This window comes from Oryza glaberrima, chromosome 7, assembly GCF_000147395.1.
Source record: "Oryza glaberrima chromosome 7, OglaRS2, whole genome shotgun sequence".
Taxonomy (NCBI): Eukaryota; Viridiplantae; Streptophyta; class Magnoliopsida; order Poales; family Poaceae; genus Oryza; species Oryza glaberrima.
Genome location: NC_068332.1, coordinates 16,147,043 through 16,169,042, shown reverse-complemented (window position 1 = coordinate 16,169,042; position 22,000 = coordinate 16,147,043). Strand labels below are relative to the sequence as shown.

General features: G+C 43.1%; 2 protein-coding genes across 2 annotated transcripts; both read left to right on the top strand.

The window, feature by feature from the left end:
- Positions 1-5,912: 5,912 nt before the first annotated feature.
- On the top strand, positions 5,913-7,683 carry LOC127779995 (myricetin 3-O-rhamnoside 1,2-glucosyltransferase UGT709G2-like). Its single transcript, XM_052306937.1, has one exon. The coding sequence runs from the start codon at positions 6,084-6,086 to the stop codon at positions 7,575-7,577; it is 1,494 nt and encodes a 497-aa protein (XP_052162897.1). The 5' UTR covers positions 5,913-6,083; the 3' UTR covers positions 7,578-7,683.
- Positions 7,684-18,908: 11,225 nt separating this feature from the next.
- On the top strand, positions 18,909-20,655 carry LOC127780454 (myricetin 3-O-rhamnoside 1,2-glucosyltransferase UGT709G2-like). Its single transcript, XM_052307360.1, has one exon. The coding sequence runs from the start codon at positions 18,991-18,993 to the stop codon at positions 20,437-20,439; it is 1,449 nt and encodes a 482-aa protein (XP_052163320.1). The 5' UTR covers positions 18,909-18,990; the 3' UTR covers positions 20,440-20,655.
- The last annotated feature ends 1,345 nt before the right edge of the window (positions 20,656-22,000 follow it).

Below are 22,000 nucleotides of genomic sequence, written 5' to 3'. Positions count from 1 at the left end.
GTTGGCTATCTTGAAATACTGATGTTGTTGTTTGCTGTTGTTGCGGTGATGTTGTTGTTGCGTTGATGTTGTTTGCTGTTGGAAGTCTAGATCCAAATCATTATTGTATTTTCTATTTTTATTTTTTTTGTCGAAAATACAACTTCATTGGCAGGTGTCGTAGGGGGCTGCCAGCAATTTTCACAAGCGGGTCTCTTAGACACCCACCTATGAAATTTGATCTTTATAAGGCATTTAGTTGCAGGCTGTTAGCCTGGCCGCTCTAGTAAAAAAACATTTTTTTTAAGTAGTGGCATGTATATATTTTTTGGGTATTAGTATTTGAATCATGGTGATTGGACCCACTATTCCATCAACGTACTATACCACTGGTGTTTCCTCATAGAAGGTGATCTAGCTAAATCGCTAGACACCAGACAAGCAAATGATTATTAGGCTCCACGGAAGCTCCAAAATTAGCTAAAACATGGGCAATCCATTACAATTTCATGAAACAAGAGGAAATTATCATTAGTCTTCAGGAAAGCTCCAAAATTAGCTAAAACATGGGCAATACACTATCACAATTTCTAGGATAGAACCGGACACTAACATCATTATAACTAGATATATAGCAACAAAAGTTTGACAGCTCTAAAAATTACAGCATTAATACCATTATTTTCGTCAAGATCATTTATACCAAATACTAGATTGAGAGCATTAGATTCAGTAGTTAGCATTTCAATACCCAATTCCACTAGCAATATTATTGTTCTCTCTCCACACATGCCTTGGAATGTAAAGTATCTTGTAAATTTTCCAAATTTCCAGTTGCAGCCATCAACAAGTTCCCTAGTTCATCACATAGTAGACACACCCATCCTCCATTTCTTATATTTGGATCAAAAGCACCATCAATATTTGTTTTCAGGAAACCAGTCTCGGTTTTCTTCAAGACAAACATTTCAGTCTTATGCATTAGATCATGGCTTTGATCTAGACAATTAAAATCCTCTAGGGTAAAACAAATTGTATTCATGATGGCTTGTGGTTGTACTCCCTCCGGGTTGACAATACTTGTCGTTTTGGACAAGAGTACAGTCTTCAAAAAACAACTTTGAGCATTATTTTCTATTATAATATGTAAAAAAGGTTAACAAATATATGATCTTATTAAAGTACTTTTTAAGACCAATCTATACATGTAGTCACCATATTTGAAAAACAAATATTTTAAAAATGATTCATAATCAAAGATTGTAAAGTTTGACCCCACTCTTGTCCAAAACGACAAGTATTATCAGCTCGGAGGGAGTACTTAGACTTGTCGTGAATTTACTCTATTTCTTTCATCCCACCATTTCCAAAGGAAAGTAATTATCTTCAATTGTTTGTGATGAGAAAACTTCCAAATCTCCTCCATCACCTCTTTGGGTGAATTGCACAACATTAGTTTTGATCTTTCCTGCTCAAGATCTAGTTGACACCATCATTTTCGAACAATCTTACATTTGAAAAAAGAGTAACCGCCATCTTCGCCATACCTCCTACAAGATTGGCATATTTATATATCTTATATAGTTGGAAAAAACTAGGCATGCATTGAGCCACCTCATCTACATAATAGTAGTCTTTGGTCCCTCCCATGCTTTGATACCAACCATCCATTTCTCATATGCATTTACAACCCACTAAGTGCAGTTATTGCTATAAAGCTTAATGTGCATTGAACCATGACACCTAGAAAACTAATAGCCATTGGATCTCTCTCATGCTTGACACATAATTAAACATCTAAGTGTCATGTTGTATTGTTATTTCATATCAACTACTATAGAACTAATAATAACCATTTAGATATCTATATCAATATATCCTATATAGTTGGAAATAATCATTGGATTCCTCTCATGATTTGATACATAACCATCCATGTGCCATATACAATTGCAATTTTATATCAATTACTATAGAGCTCAAAATATTTTACATCTAGACAATACAAGCCTGCGATTTACACATTTTTCTTCGAGCAAACTTTGAAATATTTCTAAATTCCTTGCTGCAACGCGCGGGGTATCCACTAATAGTATCTATTTGTACACCACGTCTCCTAATGTTAACTTTTAGAGGAAGGCTATTATGCGTAAACTTCCATAGGAAGTGCTTTGTCTTATTTGCTATATTATTATCCTAAATTTTCCTTTAGTTGAATCCAGGACCAATTGTTGAACAACCTGGTTGTCCTTCCTTGTGAGCTTGTTCCTGCAAATAATGTAAGCCGATCTAACAAAAAAGCAAAACTTGGGTCATAATGCCAAGAAATGATGTGTTCCATATAATCATGAAGCCAAATACGGTGTACCATACTACCATTTCAGCCCATGTAAATCCCAATTGTATGTTACCGAGTCAATTAATTCATTAACAATACCAAATCAATTTTCTCTACTAGCAAATAGTACTTTTCTTGAGCTGTCTATGTGTATGATGAGGAGAAATAGGTACAACGCACTGTTTGCAAAAAAAGCTGCCTCTATTTTTACCACTGCATATTGCCTGTCTGGTTATTTCTTACATCATCATATGTTTAACTTGCCTTCTCTACAAGTAATGATGCCCAACCCAGCCACACACAGTCATCACCCTCACTTGAAATAAGTCCACTTTGACTCCCTAAATTATAGGTTTAATCTAATTCGTATCACTCAAACAGAATACAATTTGACTCGCTCGATTATTTTGTAGACGATTTTCGCTAACGTGGCTCGTTGATATGGTGATTCGAACACACTCGCGAGGGGTGGCCCAATCTTCACGGCAGTAGGTTCAAGACAGAGAGTGCCGGTGTAAACCGAAACACAAGAGGGTAACTAGCTGCGAGCAGCAAGAGGATAACTAGCTTTATACTTGCCAAGGTCGGATGCGACCAAGTGGTAAGGGTGAGAACGATCCGAAGCCTCCTGGACTCTGACCCGTCACACTGAGAAATCGCAGAACCACGATCCGGAATAACTAGCTTTATACCTACCAAGGTTGGTTGCGACCAAGTTGTGAGGGTGAGAACGATCCGAAGCTTCCTGGACTCCGACCCGTCAAACTAAGCAATCACAGAACCACAATCCGGGACTAATCCACACAATACAGTGCAGCCGAACTGAAAGCCGTAGAGCATGAACTAGGGGGCACCAGAGGAGCCTTCTCACAAGTACAAAAGAACTCACAAGAACAAAGGGGTAAGACACTTATGCAGTCTTCAGCAATCTCTCATACATTAGGTTTTCGGTTGAACAAAAGTTATCTAATGGATGGAGTAGAGAGGTATTTATACTAGGAACATCCCTCCTAGCTGAGGTGTGAACATAAAAGCCACGTTCTGGTGGTCAAGGCTTCAGTAAAAATGCCATCACTTCTTCTTGGAAAATGATATTGAGGTGGGGTTTGATACATTGGAAACTAGACGTGTCCCTCTTTCCAACCATGTATGCCATGCAACCCGTCTCTTGACTGGCTGGGTCGCACAAGCCTTGTAAATTGAGCCTTTGCAGCGTAAACCATCTTCTTGTTGGCGTAGACAGCTGCTGGTTGGGCATGGGCTGATTCCTCCTCGACGTAACCCTTGTCGTCCTCAATGTAACCCTTGTCGTCCTCAACGTAACCCATCCTTCTTGGCATAGTGATGATGTCCTCGGGCGTAAACCTTAGCAATAAAAAGGTAGAGCATTTAGGTAGTATAAAATTCTCACTAAATTTTGGGTTAAGTTGAGCAAAGAGAGAGTTCACCTCTTGTTGTATTTTCCTAGAACGGTTGCGCGTAATTAGACCAATATGCTTGATCGTTCTTGCTGAGATGTAATCTATCAACTTGGTTTACATCATCTTCATTTTCTTCATGTGATGTATGACGTAAACCATTGCCCTTGTTTACGTCAAGTGTAATTGGGATGTGCTCATCATATGGTCCAACCAACTAAGTCAGCTTGTAGTCTGTAGAGCCCACATGTCAGTGACCCCTCTCCTTCTCCACCCCTAGCTCCCCTTTCCCCCCATCATCACATGAGCGAGGACGGCAGGCGGCGACAACATGGTGATCAGTGTCCTTCCCCCACACCGCTACACGAGCTCTTGAAGTTCTTAGTATTACATAACATCTAAATCTAAATGGATATCCACATGTAAATTAAATTAATGTGAGTATTCTCTATAAAAAATGAGTAGCATGTTTCGTGAAAAATATGCTTTTATATTATTACAGTCAATATTATGATATTTTTTTCCGTAGCAGAGCAATAGACATTTAGCTAGTATGACCCAAATGTGGTACAATCCAACATGGGGAAGATTGGTGTGACACTACTACAGAGAAGAGATTTAGTGCCGGTTGGAAAACCCCCTTCGGTGCCAGTTTTCCCAATCGGCACAAGGGAGGCGGCACTGATTTGCAAATCAAAAGGGTACGACACAAAATACAATAGGGGTCGGTTTTATTTAGAACCGACACCTATAATTACTTAAAGGTGCCGGTTTTTTACGATTTCAACCCGCGAAGGTGGGAAAAGGCCTATATGTGCCGGTTTTAGCACTATCGGCACCTATAGTGGCGACACCTATTTGATATTTTGTAGTAGTGTGAGCATCGTGAATTCTTGACACTACAACAAATTTGTCCTTCCGTGATGAATTTCCTAAGAGAATAGAAATCCGTATCTATGATTGATTCTTAATAAATCATCACAAAGTTCTCTGATGACTTGAGTTTGAGGTAATAAATAATGGCGAAAAGTAGTCTCTAAATATGTGATGATGAAGGAGTAGGAGCCGTATGATAACAACTCGATGGAGAAGGGCGGGAAAAGGTCTATAATATTGGTTTAATAATACATGTTAACTCTAATATAAGTTATAAGCTTATAGTTGGCTCTATTATTAAATTTGTTTTAAGCTTAGAGCTAGCCATAAGGAATATAAAATTATTTTATGTCTTCACAATGTGTATGTTAGCTTTGAATCTTAATGCTAAAGTGGATGAATAGAATTTGTTTTTCTTGTGGGCCCCACCTTAAGGTAAAAAAAAAGATGTTATACATTATAGCATTTGCTAGTTGCTGCAAGTAAAAGGACATATGGTTTTAGGTCTTACCTTATATTTGTGGTGCATCTCAACACTGGTTAGAGCAACGAGGAGCAATTGGTGGCCGGAAAATAAGGAGTGATGGGTGATGGGTGAAGCGGGAAAAGGGTGGTGATGGGTTGAGCGTGGAAGCATCACCGTCAACATTGTTGATTTCCTCGATATGGACCCGGAATAGACATCGAAGAAGAAAGATTATAAATATAAGTGGTTAAGTGGGCCAAATGCTATTAATGCAATTTTCTTGGTGGTTCTAGAGGTTGTTTTGCATATGTAATATAAAAACATGTGTATAAAGACATCAGTGGTTCTAAGGCAGTAGCTAAGTTTGTGGACTTAATTAAAAATAATTAAAAGGCTGAAATACAAATTATTTTGGTCCCCAATCAAAGGCTCAAAGCCACTGTGCATTGTCAGAAGGGTACATCCTAGTTTAAGATGGGACTACTTATACATGTATTGATAAATTTTCTTTCACAAATTTGACAAAAGTAATTATAGTACAATCATGATGTAATTACATTGTAACTACAACTTTCAAAAATTCCTCCGTAACATTCTATTTCCGTGAAACAAAGGTCATGAGACCAAATCCTCTCACACATGCATATACTGTGATTTATTTTTCTTCCTCACTGAAATATTGAAACAAATCTAACGGTTTAAAATTATATATGAAAGTTATATACATGTTATATTATAGTTACATACAACTATGTTTGTGTTATAATCATATTCGTCAAGTTTTTATGAGAAGATTTGTCCATAAATAGCAAAATTGGGTTTGGATGCATGGAGGTACACGAATTAATTATCTTCCTCCGACAGGGCGACACACTCCTAAATTGAGTGTTAATGCCCTAATAAACTGAGTGAGAGCGCCTACCAACTACAGAGAGAGGGTTAATGTTGTCGAGGGCAGCGCGCTGCAGGCCGCGAGCTTAGCAACCCGGCTTGCGAGAGAACGAACATGGCGGCGGCGGCGGCGGCGCACGTGCTCGTCTTCCCGTTCCCAGCGCAGGGGCACATCAACTGCATGATGCACTTCGCCACCGGCCTCCTCGGCGCCGGCCTGCACGTCACCTTCCTTCACTCCGACCGCAGCCTCCGCCGCCTCGGTGGCGCCGCGGCCGCGCTGGCCGCCGGCTCGCCGCGCCTCCGCTTCCTGTCCATCCCCGACGGCCTCCCCGACGACCACGCGCGCGCCGCCGGCGACCTCCTGGAGCACATGGAGTCGATCCGGACCAAGGGCAGCGTCGCGTACCGCCGCGTCTTGCTCGCCTCGCTTGTGCGTGCAGGTGACGATGGCAGCACCGGCGTCCAGTTCCCTCCGGTGACCTGCGTCGTCGCCGACGGCATCATGCCGCTCGCCATCGACATCGCTGAGGAGATCGGCGTCCCGGCGCTAGGCTTCCGCACGGTCAGCGCGTGCAGCTTCTTGGCCTACCTGTCGATTCCAAGGCTGTTCGAGCTCGGCGAGCTGCCGTTCCCGGCCGGCGGCGACCTCGACGAGCCGGTACGCGGCGTCCCGGGCATGGAGACCTTCCTTCGCCGACGGGATCTTCCGAGCTTCTGCCGAGGCGGTGGCGGCGGCGACAGCCAGAACGATCCCATGCTGCAAACGGTGAACGAGGTCACCGCGCACAGCCGCAAGGCGCGGGCGCTCGTGCTCAACACGTCCGCGTCCATGGAGGGGCCAGCGCTCGCGCACATCGCGCCGCACATGCGCGACGTCTTCGCCATCGGCCCCCTCCACACCATGTTCCCGGCGCCGGCGGCCGCGGGCAGCCTGTGGCGCGCGGACGACGGCTGCATGGCGTGGCTCGACGGGCAGCCGGACCGGTCGGTCGTCTACGTGAGCCTAGGCAGCTTCACCGTCATCTCGCTGGAGCAGTTCACGGAGTTCCTCCACGGGCTCGTCGCCGCCGGGCACGCCTTCCTGTGGGTGCTCCGGCCGGACATGGTCGGGGCGAGCCAGAGCGCCGCCCTCCGCGAGGCCGTCGCGGCGGCGGGGGACAGCAGGGCGCGCGTCGTGGAGTGGGCGCCGCAGCTGGACGTGCTGCGCCACCGCGCCGTGGGGTGCTTCCTGACGCACGCCGGCTGGAACTCGACGCTGGAGGCCGCCGGCGAGGGCGTGCCGACGGTGTGCTGGCCGTTCTTCGCCGACCAGCAGATCAACAGCAGGTTCGTGGGCGGCGTGTGGAGGACGGGGCTGGACATGAAGGACGTGTGCGACGCCGCCGTCGTGGAGAGGATGGTGAGGGAGGCGATGGAGTCCGCGGAGATCAGGGCGTCGGCTCAGGCGCTGGCGCGGCAGCTGAGGCGGGACATCGCCGATGACGGTGGGTCATCGGCGGCAGAGTTCCAGCGGCTCGTCGGTTTCATCAAGGAGCTAAGCCAGAGCATGGCGGACAGTAAGCCTGACGACCTCTTAACGGCGGGTATCAGGAATGCACTTAATTAACATTGTGTTAAGATGTACTTAATAATACTTGTGGTTACATACAAGTACACGGTCTCAAAAAAACAATCTTGATTATTATTTTCTATATATATGCACGTGTGTATGACTGTATGTACATATATATCAACAAATATATAATTTTATATTGAAGTACTTTTTAAGACTAATTTATACCTATGGTCTCCATATCTATAAGATAAATATTTTAAAAGTAATTAATGGTTAAAGATGTTAAAGTTTAACCTTAAATTTGTTCAAAATGACACAGTCTTATAAGCCCGGTTGGAGTAAACATGCTGTTTAGGTTGTTTTGATTTGATTTACTGTGTTCGTAGGAAGGGGAGGCCAGAGGCCGCGTCTTTCGGTTTTTCTCTTGTCGGACGTGCTATCCGTGGGATGGCACGACACGACGAAAACTACGGCGCAGGAGTCGGGCAAAGCTGTCACACCCTAAAAATCCCAAATATATAAATTGTTGTCTAAATTAGAATTATTAGAATTTATTTTAAAAGCCTAGAAGAGAAGATCTAGTTTTAATTAATAAATTCCATTATAAAATGGGGCCAGATAAATTTCATTAAATACTTTGCTTAATTCTATAATTCCTAGATTTTTCTGGGATTTATTTGAGCTAAGGAAGTATTTTTAATAAATGGAATTGCATTTAATGAATAATTTAAATTGAAAAAGGTTTTTAAAATCGTCTTTTGGCTTTGGGCCGAAAGTCGGCCCAAAACCTTCTCTCTCTCTCCCCGGCCCAAGCCGGCCCAGTCCGCCCGCAGCAGCCGCGTGCGCGTGCCCTCGGACGCTGACAGGTGGGGCCCGCCTGTCAGGTCGTCGTCTACCTCCGGCCGCCCGCCGCCCGAGCCCTAGCGCCGCGCCGCCGCCATCTCCTTCCAAATCCGGCCGCCCCTTTCCGTTTCCGATGAAATTAATAGAGGGGAAATGATCCCCGGGATCCCCTCTATCTTATCTCTTATGGAATCGTCGGCTAATTTCGTTTGGAAATCCGTGGATTCGATCTCGAATTGGATTCGTCTCTCTCCCCGAACCCTAGACCTTCCTTCACCGTCGCCGGTCGCCGTGGGCCTCCGACGCCGCCTCCTAGCCCCTATAAAAGGACCCCCGGTGTCTCCACTACCCGCCGCCACCCTCGCCTTCGCCTCTCGTCGCCCGTAGAGCCCTAGCCCCGTGCAGCCTAGCGTCGCCGTCGCCGCCGTGGCTCCAGCCATGCGCCGCCGTCGCTTCGGTCGTCGCCGTCGCTCGGGGAGGTCACCATCGTGGTCGCCAAGTCGTCGCAGTCCTCGTCCGCCCCTCCGCCGTCGCTGTCGACCGCCGGAACACCGTCGCCGTCGTCAAGCCGAAGAGCGCCGCCGCTTCTTCCTCGTCGCCGACGTCGTCCGGTCACCGTCCGTCGCCGTTTAGGTCATTGGTGAGTTCGCCGCGTCGCCCGCATCGTTTTGGTGCTCTCCGTTCGCGCCGCCGCGCCGTCGTTCGCCGGCGGGCATGCGTGCCCAAGTCGTCGCCGATGATGACGTCACCGCTGACGTCATCGTCGTCGTTCCCCGTGGCCCGGTCATGGACCGATGGATCTTGGCCGTCCGTTTTGGATGGATCAATCTCGGCCGTTCGTTTCCGTGAGCCGCCGCCGTGCACCCGATTCACCGCGAACCCTAGCCGCTGACGCAATAAACCCCTTTTTCCTTTTCAAAAATAATTCATTATTGCGTCATAATTCAATTAAAATCTAAATAAATGATTTAATCCGATTTAATCTTTGAAAATTCATAACTAATTCATCTTAGCTCGGATTTAGTTGGTTCAAGTCTCTAAATTTTTCTAAAATTGAGATCTACATGTTAAAAATATCCACATATACTGTTCATGCTTGTTTATATACTGTTCATGCTTGTTTATGTGCTGTTTTGGTGTTTTTGCTCCTTTCTGTTTAGATTCCAACGTTTCCGGAGAGTCCGTTTTCGCAGGAGAAGAATTTGAAGAGTTCCAAGGCCAGCAAGGCAAGTCACACAGATCCCAAACAACCCTTTGAGCATGTTGATCCCGTTTAAAGCTATTGTTTCTATTCAACTATTGCATTTATTTTCGAATGTCATTGGGTGGAATTAACCTATTGTTTGTTATAGCCCTTTTGTTCTTGATTACTTTATTCCTTGATATCTTGGGTTATTATAAATTGACTAGTTGAGCTTTATATATTGGTTCAGCTAGATATTAGATATGATTGCTTAGCCATACTTAGAAACATTAGCACACTATTGGGATAACTTATGATTCACTATTATTTAATGATGGCTTAATGATAGTTCACGATGGTCAATCGTGATTGGTTAATTAATTAAATTGCCAACTAAAACTTGATAATGGTGGGTTGTGAGCACATGGTTTTGATAGTCGTGCTCATGACAATTAAGGACCGGTTCACGAGTTTCGGTTGTGAAACATTAACCGTGCCAACCACAAGCCAGCATGGGCAACGGCTTTACCTTTTGTATAACATGGTTCATTGCAGAGCACCAGACTGAGAAGTGGCGGAGATAAGCCCACGGGGGTCGCTTGGGAGTCCATGCCTTGTTTATAAGGGGGTGATTATGATCTAGGAACGGTGCACTGTGGTGGATTGTGTTGTGCGAGGGGTACTATCACAGCTCCTTTCCGAGGTACCGTGGTGGTATTGAGGCACATGGTCACATGTTGTGGGGCTGTGTCTTGTGGGTACAGTGGTACACCTCTGGCCAGAGTAAAACTATTCGAATAGCCGTGCCCGCGGTTAAGGGCGGGTCTAACAATGTCTTTCGTGATTAGTCTCACACTTCTCATCATAATAAAAGATGCTATAACTGGTAATAATTTGATTAGCTCCTGGTTTGGAATGGTTAATTCCTGGTTTGGAGATAGAACTGTGCAGCCGGGATGGTTGTTCAGAATGGTTGGGCCTATGCAACAGGGTATGTTGTATAGCGTTGGGTTAATATTGTTTAATTATTACTTAACTGTTTTATTAAATTCTGAAATGTTTATTAAATGTTGTTTATGCAAATGAAACCCTACTATGCCATCCTTTGTTATCCTGTGCACTTGCATATTTGCTGCGTGGCTTGCTGAGTATGTCATATACTCACCTTGCAATCATTCATCAGAGAAGGAGTTCTACAGTGATGCTGATGGTGTGGAGGATTAGGTGTAGCCCTGGTCAAGCTGCCTGTGGAGTGGAGTTGTCTGCGCCGTTTATCTTATTTTTCCGCTGCTTAGATCTTTATTGATTGAGAGGAACTATCTACCTCTGTAATGACATTTTATTCGCTTATTAATTAGAGTAATAATTGTACTCTATTATCAATTTGTTATTGTGTGCCTCGGCTGATTCCTGGACGAGGGTTCACACACATGTAAGCGTTTGGAATTTTGGATAGAAATTCCGGGCGTGACAAAAGCTGTATGCCCAGGCCCAGCGTAAAAAGAAGCTGTTTGCCAACGTTTACGTGTTGGGGACGGAGGTAGAGTATCCTAGAGGGTGTGCAGAAACCGGTTAAGAAATTTTTTTAGCTATACCTTATCTATTTTTATCATGTGTGATTAGTGGTGGAGCCAGGGCCTAGTGACCCTGGGCAGCTGCTCGGGCTCCGCCGGCTGCAAACCATGTCCCATTATATTAATACTAATTACCTTGCTAATCATCTTTCTTAATCACCGTATGAATTGAAGCAGCAGCAGTATATACACAGTACTACATACTTATAACGGTTTCGTGTAAAATAGCAAAGCATATGCTCACTCCAAAATGATCTACAGATCTATATAGTCTTATGTATACTATATTTGTTTGTAAACTTGCCCAGGCTCACGAAAGTTCCTGGATCCGCCATTGTGTGTGTATCCTCTTCAATACAAACTTAGGTATCCATGTGAGTTTAAACTCGATGTAAAGTAGAGTAAATTAAGTAAGTGGCACCCTTTTACATTTCGTTCTAGCTCCATCCCTTTTGGTCGACTATAATAAGGCTGCGTTCGGGAGGAGGAGGGGTTGCCCTCCTCCCCGACACGCAAAACGGAGCATGCATTATTGCATAATTAATTCAGTATTAACTTTTTTTAAAAAAATGGATTAATATGATTTTTTAAAACAACTTTTGTATAGAATTTTTTTTGCAAAAAAATATACTGTTTAGCAGTTTGAAAAGTGTGCTCGTGAAAAATGAGAGATATGAGTTGGGAAAAGGGAGAGGGGGGAGGACACAGCCTAAGAGAATAAAACATAGGGAAGCTGTCGCATGTCATTACGCGGGGCCAAAAAGGCTATTTCTCGGCTCGCACTCTGTTTTGTGTTCACAATGTTCGAGTTACCACTGAAAACAATCGGAAATGGTACTATTTTCTTACTACTCTTATGAAAACCGTTCGGAATTGTTTATATTTATATTAATTATACGTAATGTTTTCTGAATTAAATTTTAAAAATGATACTCCCTCTGTCCTAAAATAAATGTAGTTTTACACTATTCACGTTCAATGTTTGACCGTTCGTTTTATTTAAAAAATTTTTATGATTAGTATTTTTATTGCTATTAGATGATAAAACATGAATAGTATTTTATGTGTGACTAAATATTTTCAAATTTTTCAAATAAGACGGACGGTCAAACGTTGGGCACGGATATTCACGACTGCACTTATTTTGGGACGGTGGTAGTAATAATATATTATTATTTTTTAGATAATGGAATAGAATCCTAGCCTTTGCTCAATGAGCTACAGTCAATTATTATACCGATTCATGCAAATAAAAATGTATGACAAAAAAAAATCATAAAAACACATGTCTAAAAGGACATGAAAGTAGTAGTTGTGTGGAAACGGTATTGGTATAGCCGGGTAATTCGAGTGTCTTCGCTCATTTATTCAGCAATGTAGACATGTAATTATAATGGCAGCCACCTGCAGAGCAACCTCTTCTTAATTGGAACCTGTGAGCCTGAGACATGTCATCTTGCGCGGTAGCGCCGCGGAACCTGGTGTAAAGCATGTCCGTGAGATCACACAAGAATCTTGGCCAAAAATTTTAAAACATGTTATAAATTATAAATGCAGGTATACTCATCCGCCCTCACTAAATTTTATGAATCATATATGCACACAATATTCCTATAAACACTTTCAAGAGACTAGGAACTATGAACATATATATCTTGTCACTATGAACTTCTCAAAATTAACGGATATGTTTTGTATACCACCGAAATAATATTATCCATGTTAAGTCTAGAAATTAAACCCAATAAGTAGGATCAACCAAAAGGAACCTAACTACACTTTCTGCAGGCCCCTTTGAAACAAAGCAAAAACATAAGAATTCCAAAGGATTTATACCTCATGGTAAAAAAAAAAAATTCCTACGAGACCCCCTGAAACAAAGAATTGATTCCTATCCATTCCTTTTAAATTCCTATAAAATGAGCTATTGTACATGAATTTTCGAGAAAAAAAATTAGCATAAGATCTTACCTCATGTTTTTTCTTCCCGTGTCTTGAATTTCTACGTTTTTGCTATGTGACTATCAAACGGTAGTTTTGAAACTTTCCGGTGCTTTCAAATACCATAGTAATCCAATAAAGATTCTTTTAGAGAAGGGTATTTTTTTACCCGGCCTCTATATCCAACCGGATATATGCAGCCTTTTAAATTAAGAACTTAGCCCCTCAAACATGATATTCTATTCATGCGTTTTTCCTATTTTTGTTTTTTAACAATCATGCGTTTCAAAGGGGCACTCAGTATCTATTGTAATGAGGGCAGAAAAGATAAAGGCAGGGAGGAACCTGGAGACTCAAACAACAAAAGGTACTTTTCAGGGCAACGTATTGGCTCCGGTGTTGGGCTCAATTACAAAGGTGTAAAGAAGATATCAGCCTAATTAATGATGCATGTCGTAAACTTGAGTCAACGATTATGCAACTCTTCGCCAACTTCGAATGGAGGTTCTTAAATAGAATTCAATAGTTATGGGATCTTTATCTTGTGTTGGTGTTTATTAGTTTGGGGTTGTTTAAAATTTTCATTCTGTGGTTCTGGACTCACTGTGAGTTTGCTATTGTGTGAACTATGTAATAATTGGCTGTAACTCGTTTGAGCAAAGGCCGGGATATTTTATTCCATTATCTAAAAAAACTCAGTATCTATTGTAATGGACCGAACCTGTAACACTTCTCATTTCGGCCCTGTTCTTTCCTGTTTTTCCTTCAGATCTTTATCACGGATTATTTGTTACAAGTATAATCAAACAACAAGAACTAAGTATATCAAAGGGGTGAATGGTAGGAACACCAAGAACTAAAAACTTTAAGCGGAATTAAAAGTTACCCTCGAAAACGATGGAGATTAGTCTGACCGGTCTGACTGCCCGCTCTTACCTCTGATTTGACTGGTGTAGATCGGCCAGTCCGACTGCCCTTCGCGTCATCGTCGCTTGTCGCTTTTGCCGGCCCAACCGCCTAGAAATCGCTAGTCTGACCGCTTTATTGCTGCCGGTCAAACTGTCATTATCTCGCCGGTGTGACCGCGTAAGAAAAAATAAATCGAAGAACTCTTAAAAGTAAATTCAATTTTATTAATTCTATTCGTGTTTACAAAGTGCAACAATAGCACTCATCTCTCAAAATTCAATTAAACTCGAAACCCTAACTTCTTCTCTCAACTCACTCTAAAAAAAATCGATACCGGGAGGTTTCAACCCTCTCTTCTATTTATACCCGAGGTAGGCAGCCTAAAAGTCACGAATCTAACTTGTACAAGTAGTCCTAATCCACTGAAAAATCTTCCTATGTAGGAAACAAACTTAACAAACTCCAATCTTCTCAAATTTGGACTCTTTCCAAATTCGACTCTGCTTTCCATATGCACACAATCTTCCATCTTATGCCGCATGGAATTTCCATTAACCATGTGCATTGTTCTTTAGTTTAAGCATCCCACATGATATCCCTATTATCCGGACGTCATTTTCTCCCATGTTGACTCCCAATTCATCACCGACAATACTCTTCTGATGCATCAAGATACATATACGCATGAATCAAACAATAAACCATATCCGAGCAAAAATTTCTACCCAACTTGACTCTACATTAGCACACAACAGTATTACACGTGTATAGAAATCATCTAAAAGTCATAATCATGAGTATCCAAATTAACAACCCAAAACCGATACCAACATACGGTCGACTGGTCAGACTGTCGAGCTAGCATACTGACCGCACACACCATGCCAATATGAGGGCCTATCTTGTTCGGTCTTACCAGCTCCATACAGAGAGGACAACCATTTCACCAAATATCAAAACCAATTGTCTATCATACCAATTGTTCATCATAAATTAATAATCGAACACAATTTGATTTCACATTGCACTATTCTAAAAATACAATTTCTCAAAAAAAGAAAAACTTTTATCTTCTACTACATTGATTAAACCACTTATTATAAAAGTTATTTGCAAAGTTTGTTTTGTGAAATATTAATTTATCACCTTAATCAAACATCAATCATCGAGGAAACAAATTGTCTCAAATGGGGATAATACTATGGATTAATTGTAGAAGAGGAATGGATATTAAACCCTAATATATAACGCAACTTTACATTTCCAACTCTTATGAAAGTTTACAATTCATCCCTAAAGTTTGGAACAAAAAATTATTTAACCCTAAACTTTGTATATACCATTTTCAGTTCATCATTTGACCAACTTGAAAGTTGCAGCCACTTTTTGCTGCTCCTGTTTTTAGGAGCATGCGATTTATCCAAATAATAAATACATGTTCAAAAGTTAATATCATCGTATATTTCAAAACAAGGGAGTATCTTATAAGAGCAAGTACAATAACAGGCTATAAGCCAGCTATAAACACATTTCAATGAGATAAAAGAGAAGAGAGAGAAGAAGCGGACTACATATTTGTAGCCAGCTGCAGCACGGACTCTAAAATACGTGTGTATGACAGGTGAGATAAGATATTAATTATGTAATATATATTTATAGATAACTATTGTATGAATTAGTTATTAAGTTGGTTATAGATGATTTAGAGACGACAGTTGGCTATACTATTAAACTTGCTGTAAGGGCTGATATATTATATTGCAACCATTTGTTTACATCCATGCTTGAGATTTGTGCAAGATAATGCTTGTTTTTTTTACAGTTCTAGCTACATTATAGAGCGGCGGAGCACTGGTTGCGTTTAGAACAGTAAATTAATAAGCAAGATAAATATATGTATATAGTCAGTGTACAGATCCAGCTTGAATTTCTAAGGCAAATTTCACAGCATCATTTGTACCGTGTGGCAGTAAATTTAAGCCATTCATCGTAAATCCAACCGGTTTATGTACAAATCCAGTAAATTTAATTCCGTACTCTCTGTAGCTCTCTGCAGAAGATCCAAATCTGCACGTACTCCCTCCCTCCCAAATATACTTAATTTTTGGGTTCCATGTCCAACGTTTGACCGTCCGTCTTATATAAAATTTTTTATAATTAGTATTTTATTATTGTTAGATGATAAAACATGAATAATACTTTATGCATGACTTATCTTTTTAATTTTTTTTAAATTTTTTTAAATAAAACGAACGGTCAAATGTTAAACACGTAAACTCAGAAATTGAGTTTTTTTTTGGACGGAGAGAGTAGTTGGTGGGCACGTAGTACGGAGTACTAGATTAATTACTGTAGTAGATTATTTTGGAAATGGCCCACTTTCCGTTTGATAAGCAAAGGTAACTCAGCGGGTTCAGCCCTGCCACTTCCTTGGAACGTTGAAACCGAGTCAAAAAAGTATAAATTCTGCCGCCGACAATTAAATACTCCCATAAAATTTGGACGATACTATCGAGCAAGAATATATAGGTCTACTTCTGCGACGAGCAAGATCTACCAATAACGTTATTATTGTCCTTTCTCCGTCCCCAAATATAAAGTTTTACAGTCAGATACGGTTATTAAAAAAATTGGTAGAAATGAATGGTGAAAGGTTTTGATTGGATGAATAGTGGAATTAGGTGGTAAAAAGTGAATGGTGGAGGGTTATAATTGGTTGGAAAGAGAATATTGGTGGAGAAGTTATTGTATTTTGGAACAAATCCTAAGGGCTAAAAGTTGTTATATTTTGGGACGGAGTGAGTACATGTTAGTTAAAGGTACAACTTCGGATCCTGTTTAGCATAGCTCCAGCTCCACCAAATAGTTTCAGCTCCACCTAAAAGGAGCGGAGTTAGGTGGAGCGCTCTCACAAAATAAACTAGAAATATAGAGCTAGGTTTTGGCTGCTTCACAACTCCACTCCAAACCTAACTCCTGAAGCTAAATTTAGGAGTTGGAGCTCTACCAAATATGAAATTCCTAATGAGCGATCAATCGCTGCCAGCAATCGTTTTTTTTCCTTTTTATTTTTATACACCTAAAATTTACACATCTAAAAATTTATCCACCTAAAGTTTGTAAAGCGAATGTTTATAAATCAAAAGTTTATATACCCGATTCAAATTCAAATTCGAATTCAAATATTTTATATTTTTCCTCTTTTAGTAAGTTTATACACCTAAAGTTTACACATCTAAAGTTTATCCACCTAAAGTTTGTAGAGCGAATGTTTATAAGTCAAAAGTTTATATACCCGATTCAAATTCAAATTTGGATTTAAATATTTTATATATAAAATATTTCTGTACATAAAATTTATGCGTGCAAAGCTTACGGTATAAAGTCTATGCACATGAATGAGAGTATTAGATTTTTTTCTAAATTTTTTGAGTGACATGTAACCAACGAGAGAGTATCCCCTTGAGAGTTTAGAATATTTTACCATACATGTAATGACTTTTAATTATGAACCGTTACATATGATTCTCGCCACATCTGTAGAATAGACGTTACAGATACTCTCCATCCCAAAATATAAGAATTAATTTAGTATTCGATGAAACATATTATATTACTGTAAATCTGGACAGACTTTTATCTAGATTTATGACAGAAGAATAAATCACATCCAATATTATATTCTTATATTTTATGACGGATCCAGTAGTTATTACTTTCATTTGTTAGCCTCTACTAATATTTAGCTGTGATATATATACACAGCCATTACTGATATTGTTATCTGGAGTACTACAACGGATCTCTTTGAGCGGTTACAAATGACCCGTCAGAGAGACGTGATGTTTGCTTCGCGCGCGCACCACTGATTTCTTCTTCAGTCGAGTAAGAGCAAAGAGCGCGACCGATAGGCATAATTGTAAGCTCCAATAATTGCCACAAAGAGCGAGGATTTCAAAGTTAGGTATTCAATTCCCGTCTAACGAAAAAAAGTTCATAGTAAAAAAATCAATGGTTCACAATATGTCAATACCGATAATCGAAAAAATAAAACTATAAATTATTACATGGTATCTCTAATTTTTTATTTCGGTTTTTCATAGCTTGTAAGAGTAGTTTTAATTATGCGTTCCTTCATGACTTGAAAAGTGGTTTATAATATCATGGTACTTGACTTTCAAAACATCTCACGCTCAATAAATGTGACCAAGCAATCATTCAAATATTGATCCCCCAGCCTGTTTCTTAATTTATTTTTTACATAATTCATGGCAGAAAGGATTATTTCAACACTAACTGTTGCTACTGGAACTACTAGAACCAATTTGAGAAGCTTGCAAACAATCTCATGTCTATTGTGCAACTTTGTTTCAACAATCATAACGGAAAGATCAGCAAGATTTTTCACCTTTCTAAACCTTTCATCTATACGCATCTCAGTGAGGAAGAGTACTTGGCTAACTAATATGTGTACATTTGTATATATTGAAGTATATTTGTTTCTTGATTAAAAAAGTTGGGTACTTCTAGGAATACATAGGAATCATTGTAGCTCCGCCCCTGCCTCTGTCCCAAAATAAAACTCAATCTAGAAGAAGATGTGAGGGAATATGACCCCCCACATTCCTTTCAAAAACAACGAATCTGAACTATCCTTAGGCTGTGTTTAGTTCCACGTCAAAATTGGAAGTTTGACTAAAACTGAAAGTTTAAAGAAAAAAGTTAGAAGTTTATGTGTATATGAAAGTTTTGATGTGATGGAAAAGTTGGAAGTTTTAAGAAAAAGTTAAGAACTAAACTAGGCTTTAGTCCAAATTTTTATCTAGATTCGTTGTCTCATGAGATATCATTATCTTTTTCTAAATTGAATTTTTTCTGGACGAAGGGAGAGCTAGAAGAGAAGCAGAGAACGGTATGACGCACGCCTATTACGCTGTATTGATCTGCAGGTTAATTATATCGATTCGTATATATTAGAGCTAGCTAGCTGCTGCCGCTCGTAGGGACGACGGACATGGCGGCCGCGCACGTGCTCGTCTTCCCGTGGCCGGTGCAGGGCCACATCAACTGCATGCTCCACTTCGCCACCGGCCTCCTCCGAGCAGGCCTCCACGTCACCTTCCTCCACAGCGACCACACCCTCCCCGCCGCCGGCGACGACGACGACGACGCGCTGGCCGCCGCCTCGCCGCGGCTCCGTTACGCGTCCATCCCCGACGGCCTCCCCGACGGCCACCCACGCCACGCGGGCGCAGCCGTGCGGCTCATGGAGTCCGTGCAGACACAGTCCAGCGCGTACCGCTCCCTGCTCGCGGAGCTGGCTCGTGGTGATGGCGATGGCGGCGGCTTCCCTCCGGTGACCTGCGTCGTCGCCGATGGCCTCTTGCCGTTCGCGGTTGATGTCGCCGAGGAGCTCGGCGTCCCGGCGCTCAGCTTCCGCACGGCGAGCGCGTGCAGCTTCCTCGCCTACCTGTCCGTGCCCAGGCTGTTCGAGCTCGGCGAGCTCCCCTTCCCGGCCGGTGGCGACCTCGACGAGCCGGTGCGCGGCGTCCCGGGCATGGAGAGCTTCCTGCGCCGGCGGGATCTTCCAGGCCAGTGCCGCAACTGCACCGAGCTTCAGAACGACCCGCTGCTGGAGATGGTGATCGATTTCACGGCGCGCAGCCGGAACGCGCGGGCGCTCGTGCTGAACACGGCGGCGTCCATTGAGCGCGCCGCGCTCGACCACATCGCGCGCAACATGCGCGACGTCTTCGCCGTCGGACCGCTCCACGTCATGTCCCCGGCGCCGGCCGCCGCCTTGGCCAGCCAGTGGAGGGAGGACGACGGCTGCATGGCGTGGCTGGACGGCCAGGCGGACCGGTCCGTCGTGTACGTCAGCCTGGGGAGCCTCACCGTCATCTCGCCGGAGCAGTTCACGGAGTTCCTGTCCGGGCTCGTCGCCGCCGACCACCCGTTCCTCTGGGTGCTCCGGCCGGACATGGTCACGGCGAGGCTGCAGCACGCCGACCTCCAAGAAGCCGTCGCGGCGGCGGCGGCGGGAGACAGCAAGGCGCGCGTCGTGCGGTGGGCGCCGCAGCGGGACGTGCTGCGGCACCGCGCCGTGGGGTGCTTCCTGACGCACGCCGGCTGGAACTCGACGCTGGAGGCTGCCGTCGAGGGCGTCCCGACGGTGTGCTGGCCGTTCTTCGTCGACCAGCAGATCAACAGCAGGCTCGTCGGCGCCGTGTGGAGGACGGGGCTGGACATGAAGGACGTGTGCGACGCCGCCGTCTTGGCGAGGATGGTGAGGGAGGCGATGGAGTCCGGCGAGATCAGGGCGTCGGCACAAGCTCTTTCGCAGCAGTTGGGACGGGACGTCGCCGACGGCGGCTCGTCGGCGACGGAGTTCAAGAGGCTCGTCGCGTTCATCGAGCAGCTGAGCACGACGGCCCAGAACGGCGGCTGCAGCGATGGAGGATGAAGGTACAAAAAAAAGAAATGCTATAGCTAGTAGCTCACCCTTATGTTGAACTCATGAATTCTGATTTCACACAATGTAATACGAACATCTTTTTTTTTCCAGTTTGTGTTAGTATCCTTTTGGTTTTGATTTGGTCTGAGTCTGATGATGTAATCTTTCAAACATGTAATGCTTCATAGCAGCCATCACATCATCAGTTGCGAGAATTTTGCTGGTTACCGGATTTGCTAAGCAAACAAATGTTAGTAATGATGTGATATTGTGATTTCCTTTTTCTTTTTCTTTCTCCTGATTGGACTAGTTGCGCGATCTTGAGCTAGCCACCGAATGAGGCGGTCACCCTAACAGAACGGCTGTGTTTAGTAAGACAAACTATGGAGTAGGTTTGGTGCGATTCATGTCGATTCATGCAGATGATACAATTCTGATTTAGTGTCAGTTGATAGTAATTTAAATATTCAAATCACATGAGACAGATGTTTGCGTCCTCCACTATCCACCCCTATAGATGGGCATATGGCCCGAAGCTCGACGGCCTGCCCAAGGCACGGCAATTTGGCCCTGCCCAAACACAACATGGCCCGACTGGGGTCGTGCCTATGTTGGCCTGGCCCGATAGCCGGGCCATGCCTAGGCTACTCCCTCGGCACAGTGGGCCGGCACGGCCCAGCACGTCCAAAGAAAAATAGTTGGGGGATCTATTATAGACTTAATTCAGCCATTTGAGATACAACCCAAAGACATGAGGTATACCAAATAGACTTATTTCAGCCATATAATACACAAACCAAAGAGACGAGGGAGAAAAAATAGACTTATTCTAGCCATAGAAGACATAGCCAAGATAGATGAGGGAGTAAAAATAGACTTATTTAATAGAGAAGCACAACGGGCTATCGTGCCTTTGGGCCAGCACGGCACGACCCGAGTGCTAGTGGGCCATGCCTGAGCCTGACGTGTAGCCCGTGGGTTGGCACGGCACGGCACGAAGTGCCAATCGTGCTGTGCTGGCCCGACTGCCCTCAGCACAGGCCCAACTGTGCTTGGGCCCTGTTGTGCCGAGCGGCCTATTTGGCCTTCTATGTCCACCCCTTACCGAGACATTATTGAAAATAGACTGCTAACCATATACTACTCGCTCTGTCTAATACTATATATATAGTAGTAAAGTCTATTTCTCGCCTCACAAAACTTACTCCAAAACAGTCAGATTTATACTATAGTTTCATTATACTTTAATTACACTCTAATTATATTATACTTATACATTCTAGTTACATTTGTAGAATTGTAGTTAAAGTATAACTTGCGTGTAACTAGGGTGTAATCATCTGTCAGATTGTTGACAGTCAGACTGTTGACAGATGCAGGCATCCAACGGGTAAACAGCAAGGAGCACCTTCCTGCCACCGCTAACCTCCCTACCATCAGATCTGCCGTCGCGAGCCCCCCACCTCCAGATCCGCCGCCACCGAATTCTCTACCTCTGGATCTGCTACTGCTGCCGTTGCCCGAGTTGCCTACCATCGCTCGAGCCCGTTGTTGTTGCCCATCGCAGGCA